This window comes from Ceratosolen solmsi, unplaced genomic scaffold (assembly GCF_000503995.2).
Source record: "Ceratosolen solmsi marchali unplaced genomic scaffold, CerSol_1.0 scaffold39, whole genome shotgun sequence".
Taxonomy (NCBI): domain Eukaryota; kingdom Metazoa; phylum Arthropoda; class Insecta; order Hymenoptera; family Agaonidae; genus Ceratosolen; species Ceratosolen solmsi.
The window spans coordinates 2,343,244-2,367,580 of NW_011948433.1; the positions used below are offsets into that span (position 1 = coordinate 2,343,244).

The 24,337-nt window shown below is 30.9% G+C and overlaps 4 protein-coding genes across 7 annotated transcripts; 1 reads left to right on the forward strand and 3 right to left on the reverse strand.

The window, feature by feature from the left end:
* Positions 1-27: 27 nt before the first annotated feature.
* Positions 28-6,320, reverse strand: LOC105364551 (RNA-binding protein 28). Its single transcript, XM_011502505.1, has 9 exons — positions 6,073-6,320; positions 5,865-6,004; positions 5,620-5,788; positions 4,585-5,522; positions 4,329-4,497; positions 3,345-3,562; positions 1,745-1,894; positions 335-739; positions 28-254 (listed from the first exon to the last, which is right to left on the reverse strand). The coding sequence occupies exons 1-9, from the start codon at positions 6,098-6,100 to the stop codon at positions 120-122; spliced, it is 2,352 nt and encodes a 783-aa protein (XP_011500807.1). The 5' UTR covers positions 6,101-6,320; the 3' UTR covers positions 28-119.
* A 4-nt stretch (positions 6,321-6,324) lies between these two features.
* On the forward strand, positions 6,325-8,282 carry Nle (notchless protein homolog 1). Its single transcript, XM_011502506.1, has 5 exons — positions 6,325-6,861; positions 6,930-7,423; positions 7,502-7,739; positions 7,820-8,041; positions 8,107-8,282. The coding sequence occupies exons 1-5, from the start codon at positions 6,534-6,536 to the stop codon at positions 8,244-8,246; spliced, it is 1,422 nt and encodes a 473-aa protein (XP_011500808.1). The 5' UTR covers positions 6,325-6,533; the 3' UTR covers positions 8,247-8,282.
* A 146-nt stretch (positions 8,283-8,428) lies between these two features.
* Pfas (phosphoribosylformylglycinamidine synthase) lies at positions 8,429-14,717 on the reverse strand. Its single transcript, XM_011502507.1, has 19 exons — positions 14,464-14,717; positions 14,252-14,390; positions 14,015-14,165; positions 13,537-13,927; positions 13,320-13,432; positions 12,927-13,220; positions 12,776-12,849; positions 12,532-12,688; positions 12,124-12,470; positions 11,808-12,041; positions 11,583-11,708; positions 10,942-11,172; positions 10,286-10,484; positions 9,926-10,194; positions 9,615-9,825; positions 9,354-9,533; positions 9,095-9,259; positions 8,745-9,017; positions 8,429-8,660 (listed from the first exon to the last, which is right to left on the reverse strand). Exons 1-19 carry the CDS (start codon positions 14,715-14,717, stop codon positions 8,485-8,487), a joined length of 3,984 nt encoding a protein of 1,327 aa, XP_011500809.1. The 3' UTR covers positions 8,429-8,484.
* A 1,973-nt stretch (positions 14,718-16,690) lies between these two features.
* On the reverse strand, positions 16,691-24,288 carry LOC105364555 (potassium channel subfamily K member 18). 4 transcript variants are annotated; one of them, XM_011502509.1, is made up of 8 exons: positions 24,171-24,288; positions 23,858-24,024; positions 19,330-19,458; positions 18,971-19,160; positions 18,195-18,407; positions 17,971-18,120; positions 17,076-17,277; positions 16,691-16,959 (listed from the first exon to the last, which is right to left on the reverse strand). In XM_011502509.1, exons 2-8 carry the CDS (start codon positions 24,005-24,007, stop codon positions 16,752-16,754), a joined length of 1,242 nt encoding a protein of 413 aa, XP_011500811.1. In that variant the 5' UTR covers positions 24,008-24,024; positions 24,171-24,288; the 3' UTR covers positions 16,691-16,751. The 4 variants fall into 4 exon arrangements, with proteins under 4 accessions (XP_011500811.1, XP_011500813.1, XP_011500810.1 ...); XM_011502511.1 differs by lacking the exon at positions 23,858-24,024; XM_011502508.1 differs by lacking the exon at positions 24,171-24,288 and having other exon boundaries at positions 23,858-24,055.
* Between the last annotated feature and the right edge of the window lie 49 nt (positions 24,289-24,337).

The window sequence follows — 24,337 nt, forward strand, 5'->3', positions numbered from 1 at the left end:
AGGGTAAGAAATAAATGTTTTGTTTTTGTTTCTTTGTTACGATTGCCGCTCATCTAGCCTGCTTTTTTCAACTTGGCAGTTGATTTTTTATTTTCAAATACAGAGAATTATAATAGCGACTATCCTTGTCCTCGAGTCTCGTACCACTTCGTTTTCAAATCCTTAGCAGCTGACGATATTTTATTCTTGTAATTTTTAACGATTTTGTTGAAGTTGATCTCGTCCGCGTCCGGCTTCTTACTGCCTTGCTTCGGCTTTAAAAATAGGAAAGAAAAATCAATGAGACATTGAACGTTCGCAAATGACATGCTAATAATAATGCCCGTGCATGTACCTTCATGTTCATTTTGTTCAATCTCTGCTCCTTCTTCATCATTATCAATTGCTTGGTGGTCCTCAGCCTCCTCTTGCGCTCCTTCATGTTATCGTTATGGATTTGCGCCTGTTTCTTCAGGAAGAATTTACTATTCATTTTGTTAACGCCAATTTTACTTGTCGTACCGACGAAAGATTCCACATCTTCGTTCTCTGCATTTTCGGACGACCTTCTGCTCCCCGACTGTTTTCTCCGCTTCGCGCGTTCTTTACTTCCTTTCACTTTGTTGCTTGCCACTTGGTTTTTTTCGCCTTGCTTATCGTAATTATTATACAAAGGGTTGCGCTGTCGGCTGTTTTCGATTCGTCGTTTTTTCGCATTCACCATTACTCGATTTTCAATTGAGAAAGCAACGATGGGCCTCTGAAAGCAAATACACGAATCCAAGACTTGTGATTTAGGTTTTTTGATAGGCGATGGCATTAATGAGTGTATACGCTTATTTTAATGAAATCAATACCCAAAAGGAGAATGACCGTTAAAGTTTTTAGTTTAATCAATATGTTTCCTCGAATTTACAATTAACAAACAATGCCATTAGCCTCTATGGCTGTAGTAATTTAAATGAAATAAAACAATGAAATTATCATTTATTTTTAATTAATTTAATTATACTTTGGCTTAGAAATAATGTAAATCTTTTGATATTGTTGTTATCAGTGCATTTTTGACTTCACATGCATTTAATAAGATACAGATAATAAATAATTTACATTCCATACTAATCGTACGTATATAATATATATATATATATATATATATATATATATATATATTTATATATATGTATATTGAAAACTTTTTTACCTCTAACGTCAGATAAATTTTATAAATTTTTATTCTAATTATATCTAATTTACGATATTCAAACAAAAATTGTACAAAAAAGTATAAATTTTTATTTTATTTACAATACGATAAAATGACTACGACATTTAACATAAGCCTTAAAAGCCAAGTGGTATTGTAAGCTTCGAGAGTTTATTTAGAAAATCTAATTATTTCGTAAATATAATTAAATAAGGGTATGTAAAAAATTATTAAACGATAAATTCTGACAGAAAATGAAATCTTAATAATTATCGATCGATCGTATATATTAACATAAAATTAAACTGCTTGTATAAAATTAACTATTTATTTACGCAATTGGCGCAAAGTATAAAATCATGACCTAATCAAGTTTATAACCGATTAAAAATCGTAATGAAAAATTGAAGTATGTCCTCATTAAAAGTGATTAATGATTATCGTTTCAATAGCTATAGCAATGCGGGGATGTTAAGTATTCAAAAAGCGTCATATAAAATATTGTTTTACAACTATGGGATTCATATGGTCATGGTAATTGCTGGGTTGTCTACTAACCTTGGCTTTTGAGAAAATATTCGGATTGTTGTTAATGCTCCTAAGCGCATTGAGAGCATCCTCGTGAAGTTTGAAGGATACAAAGCCATATTCTTTGGACTTGCCAACCTTATTAGCGTCTACGTTCTTTAAATTTCGCATCACACGAGCCTGAAACGAAACATTCATACAACTTCTTTCAATTTTTAGACGGACAGATAAGAATCGGTTGCACTGGATAAAGCGATCGACGTTTTTATCTCGCCTTTAAAAATTCTAATAATGAAATTTAAATTAAATTTTTAATATTCCAATACGAATGAATGATCACGGAGTTCTAGCAAAATTAAATCATCTTTATTTTACATTTATTAACTTTCCCTTTACATAATGGATTTCCTTGTACAGATACCGATATCGGCTATTGCTTTATATTAATTATATTACGCTCTAGTGCAATTGGATTTTAAAATATAATATTGTGCATGGATGTTATTTTGTTGCTTTCGTTAATTAATACGAAGGTAAATCTAAACTTTCAGAATTTAAGTTTTACAAGATAAAATATTTAAAATAAATTTGACATTGTTCAAATGCTCAGTTTTATGAACAGTTTTATGAAGAACATTTATGAATATTTTTATCTTCGTTAATTTTTTCTGCATAAACGATCATAATATACGAACTACTTAATTAACGTGCGAATATTATATTTCTTTTTTGCTTTTCTTCAAAGCGACGCCTATGAATTTGGGCTTTAATTTTCGGTTCGTCTTATTTTTGTTTTTTATTTTTTATTGCCAATACTATTATAAAAGAGTCTGCCTTTGGCACACAAAGTTTTTATTTATACGCGCTAAAACGTTTATTATTTAACCGTATTAATATTTTAATAGTATTTTAATAAAGCACTCGAAGCACTAACACATGGATAAGAAACTTTATACGATATTATTGCAATTAACGAATATTAATTATAATACTAAAATAATATCAATGTTTTATAATTAAAATGTTTAAAATCATTATTTGCTCTCTAAGAACAAGAATTTGATAGAAAGTCAATATTAAATACGACACGGCGAAGGCAAATGTTTTGATTGTAAACCACGTAAAAGAGAAATTTTTTAAACATATGATTTTTAATTCAAACAATTGTATTAATTTTAATAACCATGCTTTCCAGAAATTCAATTGGAAATACACATTTTGTTATTATAAGCCTTATTGAACGAACAATGTGAGATGAAAGTTTTATAAAAATAAGCCCGAATAAACAAAAATTAAGTAATTGGAATCAGTCGTACGAAAATATTTCAATTTGAAAATACGGTAATTAATATATAGAATCGCTAGCGAGGATTTTAAATGAACATTCGTTCAAAAGTCCCATTACTTCTCTCAAATGTCATTATGTATAATTGAGCATTATAATGTTATTTAGTCAAATTCGAAAGATGCCTAGATTATCTTGTTCCGTGAATTACCTTCGCAACAAAATAAAATATCGAGGGAATATGATCCGCAGAGATATTGCACTACGAATATGCCACACTTCTCTGCAAATTAACTGAAAAAGTGGCATATTAGCATTTTATTAGGAGTCGTAAAGTATGTTTACCTCGGTAATTACCGCTTTTGGATTACTATGATTTTTAAAGAGCTGGCGTAGCTTAGCGTCGTCGGTACTCTCCGGCAAATTATGTATGACTAAACGGACTCTCGAAACGAACATATTTAAATTTCGTAACATTTGCGATTTCCATTGCTCGAGCTGTAGTCGGTGTGCCATGTCCGAGGCTGATACGTCTTGAGCAGCTGCCGAACCAGCAAAAACCACTGCGGAATACATGTAATACTGGCCATATTAGCTGTTATACTTTGTGAAACAGATTTTTAATCCACTGTTCGAGCTTACACGAGCGTTGCACAAATGTTTTATTTTAATTTTTTAATTAGCATTCTAAATTAGCCATCTAAATTATACAATAATATACGAGCTGATTTTTGTAATATTATAATTCGATAAAGGAGCAGTCACTTCGAGAGTTAAAAACTTTATTTCATTTAATATATGTATTTTAGTTTCACAATTACGCTGTTATGAAAAAATTTGGAAGATTGTTTTATTGGATGGTAATCTATTGTCATTGATAAAAGCACTCTTTAGATTATAATTTTATAACGATGAAAAAGCAAGTCATGGACTTTTAAAGCTCGAGAATAAAAGTATTTAAAATTTTATCGATGAGCCTTTGATAAATTTTTATAAATTCCTCTCATACTAAGGAATATAAAGAAAAAGTATATTGACACGCAAAAATAACAATTCATTATTTAATTTATATGTTATTTCAATGACGATAAATATCACATCAATCGATTGTAGCATTTCATTTCAACAGATGAATTTAATCTCCAATATGTAATATTATGTGAAATTAAAATTGTTATGTATACTTAGATTTCATTTTATAAAAGTCGTCTTATCTTCGTATATTGCAGAATGTCCGACATTCAAACTTTTGTTGTCAACGCTGTATGTTTTATAATTATTAATTTGTAAAACAATAGATAATAAGTCGCATTAAATTGCATAACTCACCTCCTTCTTTCACTAAATAAAGATTTCTCGAATCTTTAACAGTATTCTTCTTCTGTTCAGCTTTTACTTTTATTTCATCTCTATGAAGTGCTTTGTGCGGATCGAGAACCTGATCATGTATTTTTAATTCCGTTCCTGCTGCCAAGCATTTTTCTGCATCCTCTATATTCTGTAAAATTTACGATGATTTTACTCGCTAGTTTAAAGTAACTTTTAGCATTGTCTTTTAACAATAAATATTAATAAAATATATTACTATAAATTTAACAAATGCCGTTCCTTTCGAATGCTCTGTCAATCGATCGATACATATTAAAGCATAATAAACTGGTCCAAATTGTAGCATGCATTCTTTAAGAATTTCATTTGTTGCGGAGAAGGGAACGTTCTTTATAAAAACAGTTTTGCCTTCGTTTACATCGTTAGAAATCCGTCGAGGATGAGGGACCGTAGACTCATTATCAAATTCTAACTTTATGTTTTTTTTATCATCGGTACCTTCAACATCATCGTTATCTTCGTCATTGCTAAATTCATCCCTCTTATTATCATCAGTTTCTTGTTTAGTATTGTCCACTTCCTCTTTGATTCGTTCTTCGTCACTGTCAATTTCTTCCTTAATTTTGATTTCATTTTCATTATTTTCAGTCTCTTCTTCTTTTATTGATATTTCAGCATCCTTATGTTCTTCTGTATTACAGTTTGCATTTTCACTGGACGTTTGAAATTTATTTTTCGGAATGGCCCAGTCTATGATTATTGTTCTACCGAGAAAGGATTTCATATTTTCATGATGCACAGTTTGAGCAGCGCTTTGTACACGATCAAATTGTACAAAGCAACAGCCCGTTGGAGTTCCATTGGGTTTTGTTAAAAACTTTAATTCTTCGATATTACCATATTTCGTAAAATATTCCTTTATAGATTCCTCACTGGCTGTAAAGGGCAAATTCCTAATTATGATTCTCGATCTTTTTTGCCTCTTTTTTATTTTTTGCAATTTCCTCAGCTCTGCTTTTGATCTTTCATGGTTCTTTGAAAATTTTGTTTTACTTTTATATAAATTTTCATCGTTATCCAACTCTTTTGTACTTTCATTTCTTAAGTTCTCATTCACTTCTTTTATTTCTTTGACTTTCAAGTTCTGAACAAATTCCGATTTTGGAATAGACCACTCGCAACTTATCGTACGACCTGTCAATAATATTTTAAAGCCTTATAACTTCAAGAAAAATGAAATTCAAAAAATTTATTTTATATATATATATATATATATATATATATATAATACCTAAGAATTCTGATTTGTTTGTTTTAAAAATAGCTTTGGAAGCATCATTTACATTTTTAAATTGAACAAATCCACATCCTACCAGCGTTCCATCCGGGCGCTTTAATAGCTTGATTTCCTCAATATCTCCAAATGGCTCATAGAGATGACGAATATTTTCCTCCGTAGTCTAGTTACAAATACAATATTTAATCATAATAACAATAATAACAAATGACTTGGGAACGTGAAACCGTAAGACTTACTTTGAAGGAAAGATTACGAATAATAATCCTAGCTTTTTTTATTTCATTTGTTGTATCCGCTTTATTTTTCTGCTTTATTTTTCCAGTTCTCTTCTTATATTTATACGTTCGTGTTAATTTATTCCTAAATTTGGTCGATCCTACGAATAAATAAATAAGTACAAACGATTACTTAATTACAAGTGAATTTATAGGAAATATCAATTACCTTGGTACGCTTTAGACATAATTTTCATCGAAATTTTAATAATGCAATTCTAAATTTTACTTTAATGCATCGCACTCCTCATTTTTATTATAACATTATTCTAGGTTATATTTTCTTAATTTTTTATCGACCACAATCCGCGTGGCGGCGAATGTACAATTAAGCTTCCCTACTGTTTACTTTGCTTAGTGACAGCGATATAAAATTCTTCACTGCCCGCACATATTAATACAACAAAAAAAAGAAACAAAAAAAAAAAAACAACGACAAAATCTCATAAATAAATATAAGATGTATAATGGATGTTTAAGAGACTTGTTGAATCGTCGGTGTGATTCAGTCTGAGCGATGCACTGGAAATTTATTCTTGAATCACGTGTGTGATTTTAGGTTATGTGTATTTACACGCGTGACAAGCTGACGACGTGTTTATAATAAATACTATTTGAAAGTAGTATACAATGCAGATCGATAGTGAAAAATCAGCGGACAATGTGAAAAGAGTCCTTTCGCGATTTAAATCGGATACCGGTGATGTTTTGCCCGGTGGCCTTCTCGATTTACCGGTGAATATCACAGTAGAGAAATTACAATTAATCGTCAATGCGTTATTGGGTGAAGATGATCCAGTCCCATTTGCATTCTTTATCGACGATGCGCAAATTACATCAAGCTTAGAAAATAATATCAAAGATTTTAACATCGATGAAAATGTCGTGGAAATTGTTTATCAACCACAAGCAATTTTTCATGTCAGAGCTGTTACTCGTTGTACAGGAACATTGGAGGGTATGATTCATGAAGTTTTTTAATGAAGGAAATCGTAACAATGTAAAAATGATAAAATATTTGTTCAGGTCATAGAGAAGCAGTGGTGTCGGTTGCATTTTCACCCAATGGGGAGGTGTTGGCTAGTGGTTCTGGCGATACTACCGTGAGATTATGGGATATACATACGCAAACTCCGAAGCTGGTTTGTGAAGGGCACAGACACTGGGTTTTATGTTTGGCTTGGTCACCGTGTGGCACTAAAGTAGCCTCTGCTTGTAAAAATGGAAGGATTATACTTTGGGACAGCGATACCGGTAAACAATTATCCAAAGATATGGTTGGACATAAAATGTGGATAACATCCTTATCGTGGGAACCTTATCACAGGAATTCAGAGTGCCGAAAACTTGTTAGCGCTTGCAAAGATACCGATTTAAGGATATGGGACACAAAACTCAGTAAAACATTATTAGTATTGGCGGGTCATACTCAATGTGTTACTAGTGTAAAATGGGGCGGGAGAGGACTGATTTATTCAGGATCTCAAGATAGGACAATTAAAGTCTGGAGAGCAGAAGATGTAATTATATTTGCAGAACGACTAAAGTTTTTTTTTGTTTATTTAATTAAAGAGATCATATTATAATTTAAATTTTAGGGAATACTTTGCAGAACATTAGAAGGTCACGCGCACTGGATAAATACTTTAGCATTGAATGTCGATTATGTACTTCGAGTAGGACCGTTTCGGATTATACGCGATGAAAATAATTCCACTGATCCTCAGGAATATGCTTTAAAGGAATACGAAGCTCTTGGCGAGGAAAAACTTGTATCTGGTTCTGATGATTTCACATTATTTTTGTGGAAACCGGAGAAGGAAAAGAAGTCAGTTGGTACGTAATTTATACTATTTCTAAATTAATTAATTACTCCATAATATTAACAAGCATATATCATTTAAATAAAAATGTAGCCCGCATGACTGGACATCAGCAATTAATAAACGATGTTAAATTTTCTCCAAATGGTCGAATAATTGCATCCGCTTCTTTCGATAAGTCCATAAAGCTTTGGGATGCTGTTACTGGCAAATACATTTCCTCGTTAAGAGGACACGTCCAGGCTGTTTATTCGATTGCTTGGAGCGCAGACTCTCGACTTCTAGTAAGCGGAAGTGCTGATTCGACTTTAAAAGGTAAGTAATATAATTATAGAAGCAAGTATTTATGTTCACAAGTTATTTATAAATTTTACTTCCAGTTTGGAGCATGAAGACAAAACAATTAAGTCAAGATTTGCCAGGTCATGGGGATGAAATTTATGCAGTCGATTGGGCACCCGATGGTATTAGAGTTGCATCGGGAGGGAAGGATAAAATTTTACGATTATGGCAAAATTAGAAAATAAAATGCTAAAAGTTTTCCATTGATTTTTTTTTCAACAACAATAAGTGTACATATGATATTTTTTATAAAAATGTAAAAAATAGGCCTTAACATTGATATCGAGTGTAATTATTGTATATTTCGAAGGCACTTATAAAAATTTGTAAAAAAATAATAATTGCTTATCTATTAAAAATTCTTTGTCGACAGATATCTTTAAAAAATTTCATAATTAAAACAGAATTTCACGTAATTATTGACGGGACGAGCACCAAACATAGGCGTTTTGAAAAAGTTTTATCCACGGTGAAGATTTGTACTTCCAATTCGCAGGTACCCATGGCATTTGCCAAGTTTGCGTACATCTTTCTGGATGTGGCATCATAGCCAAGTGTCGGCCATCTGAAGAACATATAGCAGCGATTCCGTCTATTAAATAAACAAAATATCACAATATCACAATAGCTGGTTTAACCATATATAATGTATATTGTGTATAAAATTGTAACATACCGATACTGCCGTTTGGATTTAATGGATATGACGTAGTTGGGGCGCCTTTATCATCAACATACTTAATGGGAATGCAATTTTGCTCTTTTAATTTAGCAAGGACTTTGTCGTTACGGAAAGTAAACTTCCCTTCTTTGTGCGCGACCCAAACACCAAACACATTTCCCTCCATACCTTGAAGCATAATCGCAGGTGATTTTTCAATTACGACGGTGCTCCATCGACATTCGAAACGCTCTGAATCGTTCTCAGCCAAAATAATATTTGGTTTTCCTACAATATAATCATTGAACATTATAACGATGCTTAACGGTAGGATATCTAAAAATCAATTAAATGTGAGCTATTACCATCGATAGAATTGCCAATCCATCCTAATAAACTCATCAGCTGACAGCCATTGCAAACTCCGAAACTAAAGGTATTGGGGCGAACAATGAATTTTTGCAATTGCTTTTGCAGCAAAGGATTAAACAGAAGACTCGCAGCCCAACCTTTAGCCGAACCAAAAACATCTAGCAAACGAATTACACGATTTTTATAATTGATATCGTTGGTAATAAGGTAAGTTGATTGCAAGCTTAACGCAATTGAATATTATGTATGTACCGGCATAGCTGAAGCCACCAGGAAATATAATTCCTTGGAATTTATTTAACGTTATTTGATAGCTCAAAAGATCTTGCATAGTAATGTCCCAAACCTCGAATCCAGCTTCGTACAAGGAAGCTGCCATTTCTCGGTCTCCGTTTGTTCCTTCTTCGCGTAATATGGCTACTGGTATGCTTACTTCACACACACACCCACACACACTGTTATTATGTACTATTCAAAAGAGTTTAAATGTAACAAATATGACAGATAACTCACAGTTTGATATTAATAGATGAGGCACGTCAGGATTAAAAGTAAGTTTATACGTCGGGCTTGTTCTATTTTGTAAATTTTCATATTCCTCTTTTGCGCATTTCATGTTAGTTTGACAAAGATCTAATCTAAAACTTGTTTCTTCCCATAATGTCATTAGTGATCCTACAGTGACATTTTCTAATACACACGCGTCGTTAACCAATACATTTATCTACACATAAAAGAAGAAGTTACTTGGCCATTAAAATTCAATGATCAATGGGAATGATTATTCGTTGATTATAAAAGAAACTTGATTTAAAAGAAAATACCTTCGATTCTGTTCCAAATTCAGTGGGGTTTCCTATTATGTGAGCAATAGGCGCACCATAATCATGAAATACCGAAAGTACATCTTCAACGTCATTTTTACGTACTTCTAAAACCCAGCCAATTTCTTCGGCAAAAAGGATTTCAATCGGAGAACCCGATTTGTGATTTATATTTACAATAATTCCAGAGATTCCGGCAAAACTCATTTCCAATATACAAGTTATAAGTCCACCGTCGCTGACATCGTGACCCGCCAATATTTTCCCATCTGTCAAAATGATTAAGAAAATCGGTATAATTCGATATCGCACAACTCTTAAAAACTCTATGATCTACGCTTTTACTTCTTATCCTCTTACTTTTAATTAAATTTTGCGTAGCTTTAAAGGCATTTTTTATCATCGAAGAATCTTCGACGTCGATAATTGTATCGCCTAATTGCTTATGAACTTGGTTGAATGCTGTGCCACCTAGACGACTCTTTCCAGCAGAAAGATCGACAAAAATCAAAGTGCTTTCTTCTTTTAAAAATGGTCCTTTCAAATCCGGGGTAACGACCTAGAAATTATGATTTATAATATTAAAATTACCGAAAACAAGTAATCGCCTCTTCATTAGCAAGTTCATTTCAGTTAGTTTGTTAAGAATGGAGGATGAGGAATCTGACATTCTGGGTCGCGAAATTCGTCAAGCTTGTAAATTCAAAAATTTCTCAAATAAACAACGAATTATACGACAAAACATATCGTTATTATGCTGATGATATTTTGCCGGTAAAAATTATCACAAACGGAAGGTGAAGTTTTCACATTATATACAAATTATCTTATCCAGTCATCACTTATTTAGTTATTTTTTCATTAATTTCACTATAACTGTCACAGTGACAGCTCATGAAAATTAATATTATTTTTAGTATTAATATGCATCGAGAGCTTCAATGACACTTTTTTTTAGACATTCGATTAAAATGAAGAGGAAAAGAAGCGGCATGTGTTATGCTGGAAAGTCCTACCTGTCTTATATCAGGACACGGTGCGTAACAAGATACCACCAAAGTTCCGGGTGCTTTGACAGCTTCGCCACGGCCATTGCGTGCAACCATACTAAGTGAATCCTTACCACCGTCCACGGCTATACCAAATTCCTTCATTATACTGCACATTGCCGTACAAGCGTCATAAAGAGCTGCTCCTTCGCCTGGCATTTTAGCTGGCCACATCCAATTACCGCTACATTTTACATCCTTGCGACAATCAATTTGATTTAATAAAATTAAAGGCCCATACATCGCCATTTATTTAATGGTTTGGGCGGGGGGGGGGTTGTTTTGTTTTCGTTTTTATAATTATTATCCCATTTATAATGGTTGAAGGAGTTGTCTCGTTTAAGCGATGCTTAAAGACTTATAGATCTTTTTTTCTCAATAATATTTGATCGGATTATTGATTTTTCTTATTGTAAATTTCAGTAATACATTATTCTCAATCCCCGAGCAATCATAAATTTTGTATTTAAACTTCAAATTTTGAACGATTGTTTAAAAGTGTTGTAAGATTTAAATTTAAAACAAAATTCATCATTATGTCAAGGTGTTGTAAGGAAATTTATACGAATCGTTGACATTTAAATACGTGTAAAACAATGACAATGTACCTCGAGGTTCGAGATACGAGCGAAAACAAGATTTGACAAAGCTTCGGCCACAGTCATTCTCGCACCCGCAGCTGGACTTAAAAGTCCTTTTATCGGCTGTTCTCCAATCGAAGTGGCGATACCAACCTGTAGCATTCAAACGTAGTAAAATTATCATACGTCATAAATAGTTAAGGTAGGGGTTAATTTAATGGTTTAATCTATTGGCTAAATCTAAAAGCTTACGGTATTGAAATGAGATATTCCGACGACGGCCACGTCGGCAAGTGGTGTATGGAGTGGACCAACGCATTGCTGTTGCGCTACGAGACCAGTGACGCAACGATCCACTTTGCTCGTTAAATATCGCTTGCTGGCAACTGACGGCAATCGCAAAACTAAATTTAATGCTTGCAAAATAGTTATGTTGGGTGTAGCAAGTGGATGCAAGACTATATCATGCCTTTCCAAATGAAACGTCTATGCAAATAATGAATTAGACATTGTTAATGATATTATTCATGTAACTTATATTTGTCGATTAATTTATAATTCAATGTACTTTTCGAGGCATTTTTCCGAGAACCAATTCTAATTCTAAATCTACTGGATGACGCCGTTCCGAGACATAATCCTTATTCATATAATTATTAATGTCGTAGCATTCTTCTTCCGAGAAAATGATCTTTCCAGTGCCCGTAACCGTGCCAACGCAGTTAACCGGACATTTCTCACGGATTCCAATTCTTTTAAGTTTAATAATATCTTCCTCTTTACATAAAATTGCATTGTTCTCTTGATATTCAGCGCCCCATAACTCTAACGAGCTAATACTGGGATCACCAAGTTCGAAACTATTAGAAAATATAACTGCTCCCGCTGGGTCCACTAATTCTTTCAGCACGTTACCTTAAATCAACATTAACAATATATAAGAACAATAATTTATCGTCGAATTAATTCTGCCTACCATTCCCACCAGCTCCTTGGTCATGAATACTGACAATGAGATTTTTGTCGCCCATCTCCATGCAAGCTCGAATCATTCGATTCAATTTCTGCTCCATTTCAGGATCGCCTCGCTGTACAGCTGCAAAGTCCATTTCAGATTCGTTGTCTCCTTGGATCTAAATAAGATTATTTTGTAATGTGATTGGAATGCACGAGTCATTTTTATTGGAAAAATTGTTATCATCAACAGCACTAGAATATACCATAACGGAACTTGCTGCGCCTCCACCAACGCCAATTCTATAAGCAGGTCCACCAATTTTAACAACTCGCATTCCTAGTGAATCAAAAAAAATTTTCTCGTTTCATTATTATCTTATAGTTGTTAAGGAATTGAGAATGTCAATTGCAAACCTGGTTCTGGAGGTAACTTTTTTGTCATATTTGCTTCCATCGAGCCTATACCACCACTGAACATAATTGGTTTAATCCACTCCCGTAATTCCATTTTGTTTGCATTATTAATATTGCAAATTTGTTTCATTCCAAATGAACGAACGAATCCTAATATAAGAGGTTCCCCAAATTTGTTGCCATAATCGGATGCCCCATTACTTGCTTCGATTAAAATATCGAGTGGCTTTGCCATATTGCCGTAGTTATTTTCCAATACTTCATCTTGCGAGCCTTCCCAATCTAAGGTATATCCTAGAATTTTAATAAATTAAAATATATTAGTCACCATAATCTCGTAATATTTATTTATATTTTTGTATGATTAACGAATTTTTTTCAACGAACGCTTACCTGGAATAAACAAATTCCCTACAGAGTAACCAGCTGTGCCAGCGATGTAATAACCTCCTCGGCCCACGCTTTGAATGTCTCTTAAACGACCTCCGGCACCAGTGGTTGCTCCACTAAAGATTAAATAATAAATTTACAGAGAAATACTATTGCTATATCTTCTATAATACATTTAAATAAATTAAAAATATACAATGTGTAAATAATATAGAATTACCTGAATGGTGCTATACCAGTTGGGAAATTGTGTGTTTCAGCGGTAAAAATGAGATGCTGAGTACTATCGAGTGTATAGAAGGCACTAGGCCGATCGGTCGACGAAGGGCGTAATACTTTCACCTCAAAACCTTCGATAGCACTGCTATTATCGCTAAATTTAATAACGTTATTCTGATTTGATGTATTTTGAGTATCAATTATTATATCCATAAGTGTTTTCTTTTCCTCTTTTCCATCGATGATGATACGACCCTTAAAAAACCAATGTCGACTGTGTTCACTATTCGATTGAGCCAAATCAAAGCATTCTACACTCGTTGGATTGCGTTTGAGTTTATTAGAAAATATATATGTATAAAAGTCTAAATCCCAATTGTCAAATGATAAGCCTAATTTGCAAAATATGGATGAATAAATATGTTAATATACATGTGATATGTTAATATCAAAAAATAATTGTTTATAAAATATATTACCTAATTTTAAATTTGCATCTTCTAATGCTTTTTTCCCAAGTTTATTTATATCAATTTCATACCATTTTTCCGGCCTGTATCCATGATCGAATGTCTCAATTGGATTCGTATATCGACATTCTGTCATTTTATCCAGAAGTAAATCAGCTATCTTAAAAATTAAAATTTATTCTCATTAATCTATAAATTTACATCTACGTATTATAGATTTGTTTATTAGCTTTATATCATTTTTACCATTTCTTTACAAAACTTATTTGAAGGATCCGAGCCAATTAAGTACCTTGTAGATCTTTCAATTCTTACTATACTCTTCATACGTATTGACTGAAAAATTGATACCGCATTACTTGAAAATGCTGTTGAAAAATTCAATCTATATACAAATAAACACCAATTAATTAGTAATTAAATTATCATTAAGTGAAAAAACATATAATATTACTTACTTTGGTCCAATTTCAATTACATTTTCATTATCCTCAAATGCACTTGAATCTAACAGTTGGTCGGGCTCAAATGGTTTAGATAAAATCCATTTTATTATATTAATTTTTATTTTATTTAATGAACTATCGCACTCAATATAGTAACATAATTCTACACCATTAATTTGAACCCCTTTTTCTTTAACATTTTCCAATTTTTTTTTTAATAAATTAGAATCTAGGCTTTGCTTCTGATAAAACTTTAAAATTACCATTTCGAAAAATTGATTTACAATTAACTTACATTCAAAAATTAATTGTAGCTCATAAAAAGCTTAAATACTTTTAATGTTTAAATTTTAAAAGATCCCTCACGTTTTCGATTTTCGCAACTTATGAAAGATATAAGTAGTATTTGTTTGTAGATATAATCATTCCACTTATCGTCTACTCAATACACAATTTTGTAATAATACATTTGTTTCTTGATTATTTTCATATAAAAATAAAAATAAAAATACTAGTTTTCTTTCTTATAAACTTCGTAAGAATACAATATCTTGTGACCTTTGTTGACCTATCGTTGTAAGCTACAATAATTCTTTTTCATAAGTGTATGCGTTCTTCGAACACAGTACTATTTAATTCCATATAAATTCAAATTTAATTAGATGCGCAATAACAATAGTAAACGATTGAAATTCCCTATGGTGTTAATTATTTGTATTATTAAACAATTTTAATATGAAAACAGTATATTACGCGGAATAGAAAAAAGCAATGTCATAATGTAAAATTGAATAAAAAAAAATGTCAAGTATTAAAAGAATGGAAGATTGATTCTATGACATCTAGAAAACAATAAAATCTAGTTAATCTGAAAATTACATAAAAATTCATTTATGCATTTTTTAATTCATATAAATGCCTTGATACAAGTAATGAAATTTGAGTGGCTAACCAGGCAGGTAATAATATATTTATATATATATCACGGGCGCGCGCGCGCACACACGCACGCGGGCGCGCGCGCGCGCCACGTATATATAAACATATGATAAATTATGAGGATTTTAACCTGTTGGTCATAGAAGATTATTGACAAATTGAGCAAAAATTACAACTTCATCCTATTTTATATTGACTTTATTTAATAAACAAATATGTTTCAACGTTTTTTAAATCATAATATAAACAAATATCAATTAATTACATTATCGTCATTTTTATGAGAAAGGAAATAAATAATAAATATTTCAGCATTTCACATTATTTAGTATATTGCTACATTATTCAATTTCTTTATTTATTTTCGTTTTAAATTATTAATTTTTGGAGTTATGGTTTATTAAAATAATTAATAAAATAATATGTATTAGAAGAAAAAAAGTTTATTTAATTAAAGCGCATGTGCAATGTAGTAATAGAACAATACGCATGCGTAATTATAAACTTTAAAATTGTATATTTTAAATATGGTAGCTTTGTAGATATTAAAAATTAAATTCGTAGATAGCAATAATAATAGGAAATTGGAAGAAATGTTACTTAATAAATATTTATTAGAATTTCAATAATTAATCAATGTATTCAAATTATTTTTTATTTTTTTTTTTTATTACGATAGGAATTGATTTACATTCATTTTAATTTTGTAGATTACTTTACAAATAATTAAAATAATATTATCTTACTACATTGATAATTATAAACATTGAATTATAGGAATTAATTGTTTATGCGGTTTTTAATGTAATATTCATCTGCATACTTGTAATTAATAAAATTAAATGTTTTAAAAGTTTTAAACTATTGTTTGTTTGCACGAACGTATTTCTACTTCTTATAGATTCGTTTTAATTTCTTTACCTGCTATTTTTTACAATTTAAATGTGAATCTTTATACGATGATGAATACATATAATAATATAGATTTGTTATTGTTTTGTAGATAAATATATATTAAAATTATCGAAAAAACAGACGTCAAAGAGACAACGAAAAGTTGTACATTTTGCTTTTAATGATTTTCTAGTCGTTTTGCTTGTTAAATAGTTGATTGCCAGATGCCACGTTCAATATTGATTCTAATGATTAAATTGAAACTATTGCAATAATGAGAATAATATATTATTTATTAAGATCTGTAAAATGATGGGAGAAACAGTTTTCGATTGAAACTATTTAGCTGAAGAATACTGTAAACGAATAGATTTAATAAACAATTTTAAACATTTTATTTTTCAATTACAAACTTCGAGAACAGCATCATTACATTTTTCAAAAATAATATTAAGGTAGTGATTGTATTAGACACTCGATTCATAAATAATAATCTGCACGATAGATTTTCTTGGCTTCAATCCGGACTCGGGGTGAGAATCTTGTTGATTATGTGAGCCAGCGATGTCACGAAGAATAGCTTCGACCGCTTCCTCCCATTCGGTATCTTTCAAATCACGATTTCCCATATCACTTTTCCTTCGTCGAGGCATTGAGATGACTTTTAACACTCGTCTAAAAAGTATATACAATTTTAATTGTAAATCAGAAATTGGTAACGGGGCAGGGCGTAAAAGTCATTCGTGACATTTCCTATACTTGAAATCTTTAAAGTGACAGCAGACGCTTACTTGAGATCTATTTGTAATGCTGACATATCTCCACCGGCTTGTTCACCGAGTTTTCGCAAGGTATCGGCAAGAGGTCCACTTAAAGCTTGTAGTCTTTTCCACGAATGAGCATATTGTCGACGCACCAGCTCGATAATTGTGCTGGTTAATGCGAGACCAACCAGAATATAACCAGTGCAGAATAGCATGTATTTTGGATTGGCTAGATAAAATAACAAATTTTCAATAAGAATTTTATTATTTTCAAAATCGCTATGCTCATAGTTTGGCACGATGTCCGAGAAGATATGAGAAATCATTAATCTATTAAATACACGTGTAAAGCTCAAATAGATATTTTTATTTTATTCATATATATATATATATATATATATATTTTTTTTTTTTTATATAAAAATACTTAGGATTCACGATGTTTTAAAATCAATTTTTCAGCATATAAGTATAATGTAACGTATTTATGACTTTTAAATGCTAATGATATCGAGATTTGGTATTACTAATATTAATATTTAATACCTTAAAAACGTTATTAAATTAAAGGACTTTTAAGGCATTGTAGTACACAATAATTTTTCAGGTAAATCGAATATGATGAAGTAACGATTTGACTAAGAAAATCATTGAGTTGATTTAATAAAAATGAAATTACATCACGCTCTAAATAAATTAATCGAACGGCTGTGTCGATTGGTTTTAATATTCATTAGAAAATTCTTTCGTAGAATATGTATAGACGTAGACGTAGAATATGAATTTAAATCAAACTTGCTGGATCAAGGCATTAAGGTTAGAGAATTCCAATTATTACGAGTCGTCAACGTTCCAAAGGACCCACAAACACGGCATATCAATTATTAACGATTTGAATAGTTGAATTTGAATTTTTACCCACTTGGAACAACATCGCCAAATCCAATGGTAGTCATCGTGACGAAGCAAAAGTAAAATCCTTCGAAGAAGGTCCAATGAGTCTCCCAGAGCATAAATAATGCGGCGCCACAAGCCAAATATAAGAAGAGCAAAACGACGGCGACGAGGGCGCCTAAACAACATCCGCCAATTAATATCAGTTTCATTTAATCGTGAGTAATTAAAGCGATAATAATACTCGGCTACCTAGAGATTTTTTGTGGGCATGATTCGTGGGCATACACGACATCAAACCCTTAGGGAGCTTCGACCTTATCCTCAGGGCCACGGAACTCACGCCTCCGGCGAACAATTTGCCGTAGTCCGCGATCACCGTGAGCGTCAGCGGGATGCCGATCAGGGCGAATAGGATACAGAATACCCTCCCGAGAAAGGTCGAGGGGAAGACGTTGCCGTAGCCTGTGAGCATTGACATTGACTGAATTTGGAGTGATTATATTATGGGTATTTGACAGATGCGCTGATTTTCAAGGGACTTTTATTCTATCTTTTCAGTCTGCTTTTACCAAGTAAAATCATTCGCAAGTTATCTTTTCTTAACAAAAAAAAAAAAAAAAAAAAAAAAAAAAAAAAAAATTCTATAATATCAGTACGTTTTCAGCCGCTCGGTACTTTGTTCCTTGCAAAATTTAAACGAACGGCTGTCTTAGCTTTGCATTTTATGCCTGATAAAAGTGCGCGAAGGACGTGAGCGACACTCCGTAATAATTATCTCGGGGAATTCGGCATTATTATTATTATTATTATTATTCTGGTATTCACGACTCGCGAAGGAAATAATGGAAACAAAAGAGTTGACGGCTCCAAGCCCATTGATAAGAGCAGAGGACCTAATCACGGCGTCTGACGATTTTGAACTCGCGGATTACGACACTTTTGTGCTCGCTGTGTGACGGTGTGAGGGAAAGTTTTTTTTTTCTTCTTTTTCTTTGGTGAATAGAGCGTGAAATTGTTTGTCCCACCGATGGTCGTCAAGATTGTGCTGGCGAAGAAAACGGCCTGGAGTACGCTCCACCTGTCCGCGAATAGCACAGGCTCCGTTTTTAATTTTTCATCCTCGGTTGCTGCGAGCCTCGGGATGAGCTCCATTGAAAGTCCAGACCGCGTCGCCTCCTGGACTGCGAGCTCGTACGGTCGGAGTGCTACGCTCTCCTGTTCAGAATCGTTGGAACTAATAAGCGTGGATACTTGCAAAGTTTGCTTTGAATGAACATTTACCGCTATGTTTATCGGGGGTAGGTTATTTACATGAAAAGTCAGAGTTATCGTTCATATGAAAATTTCGATGTTTAAAAATATGATAATAACTTGGCGATTTTACCCATTCCGATAAATTTTTTATATTTGTGTTGTTAATGGAAGTAATTAATTCCTCTCTTTTGAGCAGCAGTATCGTTTTCATTTCACTCAGTCTCTCGAATTCGGCTGGCAGTTCTAAACTTCTGAACACCTGCAATAATTACAAACAAGCAAGTAATTAAAAACAAGCTTAAAGAATTTTCCCCTACAAATTAATTACATATTAATAAGTGTTTCAAAATGTAACCAATTCTACATTGCCAATGTAAATAATAGAGAAAATTCATGTTGTATAGATATATGTTCTTATAATACAAGACGTTTAAAATAATACTGAACGAACTTATCTAAAATTCGTGAAATATTTATTTTGGAGGCGAGGGAATAATTTTACATGAAAATTTAAAGCTTTTCCAGTTATGTTCGCGAACGTGTAGCCGGGAATATTTGATTCTTTGTTCGTATACTTAGCTTTACTTCTCGTATCAACATCATAAAATATTTTTGATCGGTACTTGCACTTGCTCCAATTCGAGCGCAACGAGCTTTTTGAGCTTCAAAAGCGACATAACGTGTTGACTAAACAAAAGATCTCGCAATCGTTACAATCCGACGCCTTTCGCTTATAAAAACACATACGTTCTCTCTCTCTCTCTCTCTCTCTTTCTTGTTCTCTCTATTTCTATTCATTCTTCTTTGCCTATCTTGCACCCACGCAAGTGTCAGAGATAATTAATAACGTCGTACTGTCAACGTTAAAAAGTGCCGCCGTCTTGATTGTGTGTGTGTGTGTGTGTGTTTTTTTTTTTTTTTTTTTTTTTTTGTAAACTTTTACGCATCATTATTTAAATAAATCCTATAAGCACGTCTCATTTTGGTCTTGTAGCTTTTTTGTATAAAGGATTATATTAAGAAAAGTTAATTGCCTAAATACAAAAATAAATTTAAGTATGAAAATGAACTTAATATATGAAAATGAAAGGAGTTAATTGTTATTTTAGATAATTCTATTCCTCCTTATTATTAAATATCCTGAGTATATTTTGGGAATATAATTCTGTAAAACAACATTGAATTAACATTAAAACGTTAGCGTTTACATACTTATCAAATACATATACCGGCAATGAAAATATTGTTACGAATAATAATAATAATAACAATAATAATAATAATAATAATAATAATAATAATAATAATAATAATAATAATAACAATAATAGTAATAATAATAATAGTAGTAGTAATAATAATAATATATACGATGCTATTGTTTAAAAATTAGCAATTATAAACTGCGATGAATGAAAATGAAAGCTTTTATTCAATATGATAATATTTTTTAAAGCGTCTAATTAAATGTCAGTACAAAAGAAGAATTGTAGGATTTGCGGATTTGCATTTCGAATGAATAAGCACACAAGATCTGTGAACTCAATTATTTATTATTATTTTAGAGATTATTTGATGAAAAAATATTTATAGAGTGCCATGAGGCTAATTTCTTTAACTGATTCGAAGTGCCATGCGGTTTGATTGCTTTTACTGCCGTTGCTCCTGTTGCTACTGCCCGGATCCGAGAATATCGATGATTCGACACATCAAACGCCCCCAACATCATCTACACAACTTTTAACGTTTAAATACAAACGCTGGGAATGCTTTCGTTAATGCACGTTCACAGGATTTTACTGGGCTTATTATGAAGCTATTAAATTTTATATTACCATTAAGCTTGGAATAATGCTACTTAAAGTTCACCTAGATGAGATTTTGAGAAAATAATCAGCCATCGCCGGCAGAAAATGCATTTATCTCAGAAGTGTCATTTATTTAGAGGATTAATAAATCATCAAATCGTTGAAGGACTCGAACGATTATTATCAGCGCATTTATTATTGAATAATTTAATTAAACATTTATTTTTCATATCATTTACTTAGTTATTATGTGATTGATTGTAGTGTTCTTATAATTTACAAAATTAATAACTAAAAATTCTTATAATTATATATATAATTATAACGTAAGTAGTGCAATTATTTTATTTGTGTATAATATCAACATTCTCATCAAATGATATACTTGTCCTTTATAGTGTATGGAGCAAGTTAAATTAAATGTTATCCTTGAAAGATCACGATAATATTGTTGTGTGATTTTAAAACGATCGGCGACCGTTCAATCAATCGCGCAAATGTAAAGAAAGTTTTTTTTTTTTTTTTTTTGCTACATTAATGCATATTAGTTAAGATAAAATATAAATCTTATGATTCGCAATTAAAAGTACTAATTATATATTACGGTGCTTTAATGTAGTAAAAAAATTTGTTGAAAGCTCGTAAATATTATCTATAAAGAAGCAGAGGAAAAAAAAATATTGCAGAAAGTTCTTTACGAAACTATTTGTGATTTGTGATCCGACACTTTTGTTTCTTTTTAAAAACAAATTTCTTAAAATGTGATTCTGAGACATAACAAAAATAGTAACGGAAGCTCACATATTCACAAATATCGTGTGTTATATATGAGAAGTCGTAAAAGTAGGACGTATATAAATATCATAAGAATGAAAAAATATATTTGTTTCTTACTTTCTTATTACTATTGGACATTTAATTATATCTGGACTAAATTTGTTTAGAAAGTCGTTGGATGAGATATTAATTTTATTTATAACCGTGCATACCGGAGTTCTATAACTTTATTAAAATTGTATGATTATATCTGAAATTGTAATGATTCTAATATTATTGCATTATAAGAAGTTAATTTTGTCTTTTTTTTATTGATAATACGAATTCTTTACTATTCTTTAAATAAGACATATTGTTTTAATATACGATATGTGGAAAAGATAATATTGTTATCTATATTTATTAAAATCTGGATATCAAAATATTATTTTCATAATAGGCTTGTGAGAATTAAGTTTTCTTTTGTTACTTATTTTAATTGTAATGTTTTTTACATTTCAGAATTCAAGATTGAATCATCGAAACATTTATTGTAACACGTTTTGTATGCAATATTGTCGTGAAATTTCAATCTAATATTTTAGTTCATTTTCAACGGAATTCAAAAAAAAAAAAAAAAAAAATTAATTCGATAATTTTTTCATTTAATTTGATCATTAAATATTTATACTTTATTTTTAAGTTGGATATTATTTTCTACTATCATATATTCAAAGAGAATTAGATTTTAACTATGTTGATATATTTAAATAATAAAAGCTATTTAATAATCGAGGTTTACAGATTTGATGCAACTAAAAAGTTGTAAAATATGAAAATCAAATGCACGAATTGTTGAAAAAATGACTAAATTATTTGAAAAAAAATTTATAATTATGTAAGGTAAAGGTTTACTAATTATCGTTATGATAGTAAAAAAAATATTTCAAGTATGTTTCTTTGATTTAGTTTAAATGATTGTATATTTATTCCAATTTTTAATTAATCGAATATCGTAAAAAAGCATAAATTATATCTTGTTCTTTACTATATTATTATAATATACAGCTTATTATAATATTTAGTTGGCAATTAATTTTTTCTATTAATATCAATAGTTTTTTCAATTATGTGATTTCATGTTATATCAATTAGGAAACTATAACTCTTATGTATAAAAATATAAATATCAGATTTTTGCATTAACGATGAAGTATGTTAATATTTAATGGATTATACGATATATGTATTATGATAATTATTAATTACATTCTATTACCGAAGTTCAAAAAAATCGAGAAAATATTGAAGCATTTGCGAATATTATAATATTATTTATCGTATTGATATAGTTTGTTTTAATGCCAAACTATTTGCTTTTTGTATATTTGTATTGTAATGTGTACATTGTTGATTTAAAATGTGACATTTTTTATTAAAATCCTTTTGAAATTATTAATCAAGTATGAAATTTCGTATTTAATATTTATAGAAAGTTGTATATCTATATTTGTGACTGTTTACTCATTATAATTTAAAAATTGATTATGTATAACAGTAATAGGTGATTTATGTGCAATAATGTACCATTTTGAAAATGAAATGTAGATTATCTGTAGAAATATCAATAAATCTGTAGATTAAACGAGTTTTCCTTAATCGTTCATTCCGTAAATTTTTCATTAAAATTGCAATATCTCTCCTTTCCCAAAATATAACTATTATTTTACATAATTTTAACATTTATTATCGTAACAATATGGATATATTTTACACTTGATTGATATAATTATTATATTATATCGTATGTGAGGTAGTGCTTACGCGTAAACTGATTTATTGGCTTTAGTTCTTATAAGTATTGCACGATGAATTATAAAATGTGTACACGTCGTAATTATAAAATTCAATTAGCATTATAAACGTTCAGCTTCTATCTTCCGATTGAATAATTCATCCGAGAATAATGGAAGCGCGCACACTCGTGCTTACTTTCGAGATACAATTAAAAGATCGTCACATACAATTTTGTTCAATAATAACATTTCAATTATTGTGTTGAATATGGGCAGGAGAAAAAGAAAATAATCTTACCAGTCCTCCAATAAGAGTATAAATCATTAAAGTTACTAATAAACCAACGTGACTAGCTATAGACTTAATTTTAATTAATGTCTTGTAAGACAAATATTTTGGTTTGTTCGCACTGCCTTCGTTTAACTGTTTTTTTTCCTCGTTTGACATTCTAGCCCAAATAGATACTAAACGTACAAGATTTCACGTACCCGAATATTTATATTTATAAAAAAAAAAAAAATATATATATATATATATATCTATATATATATATATATATATATATATATATATATATATATATATCAGGCGATCAATATCATCACTTTACCTTCCGTTTCTCGACTTTAATAAACGTTTAATCGTGACTTTACAACAAATAAAAGGAGAACAAGAGGGAGGCGTAAAAAATCCCATAATCTTAGATAAAACCGTATTTAACGAATAGTAGGAATTATTTATAGAAAAGTGAATTATTTATCGCTCCTTAAGCTTAAG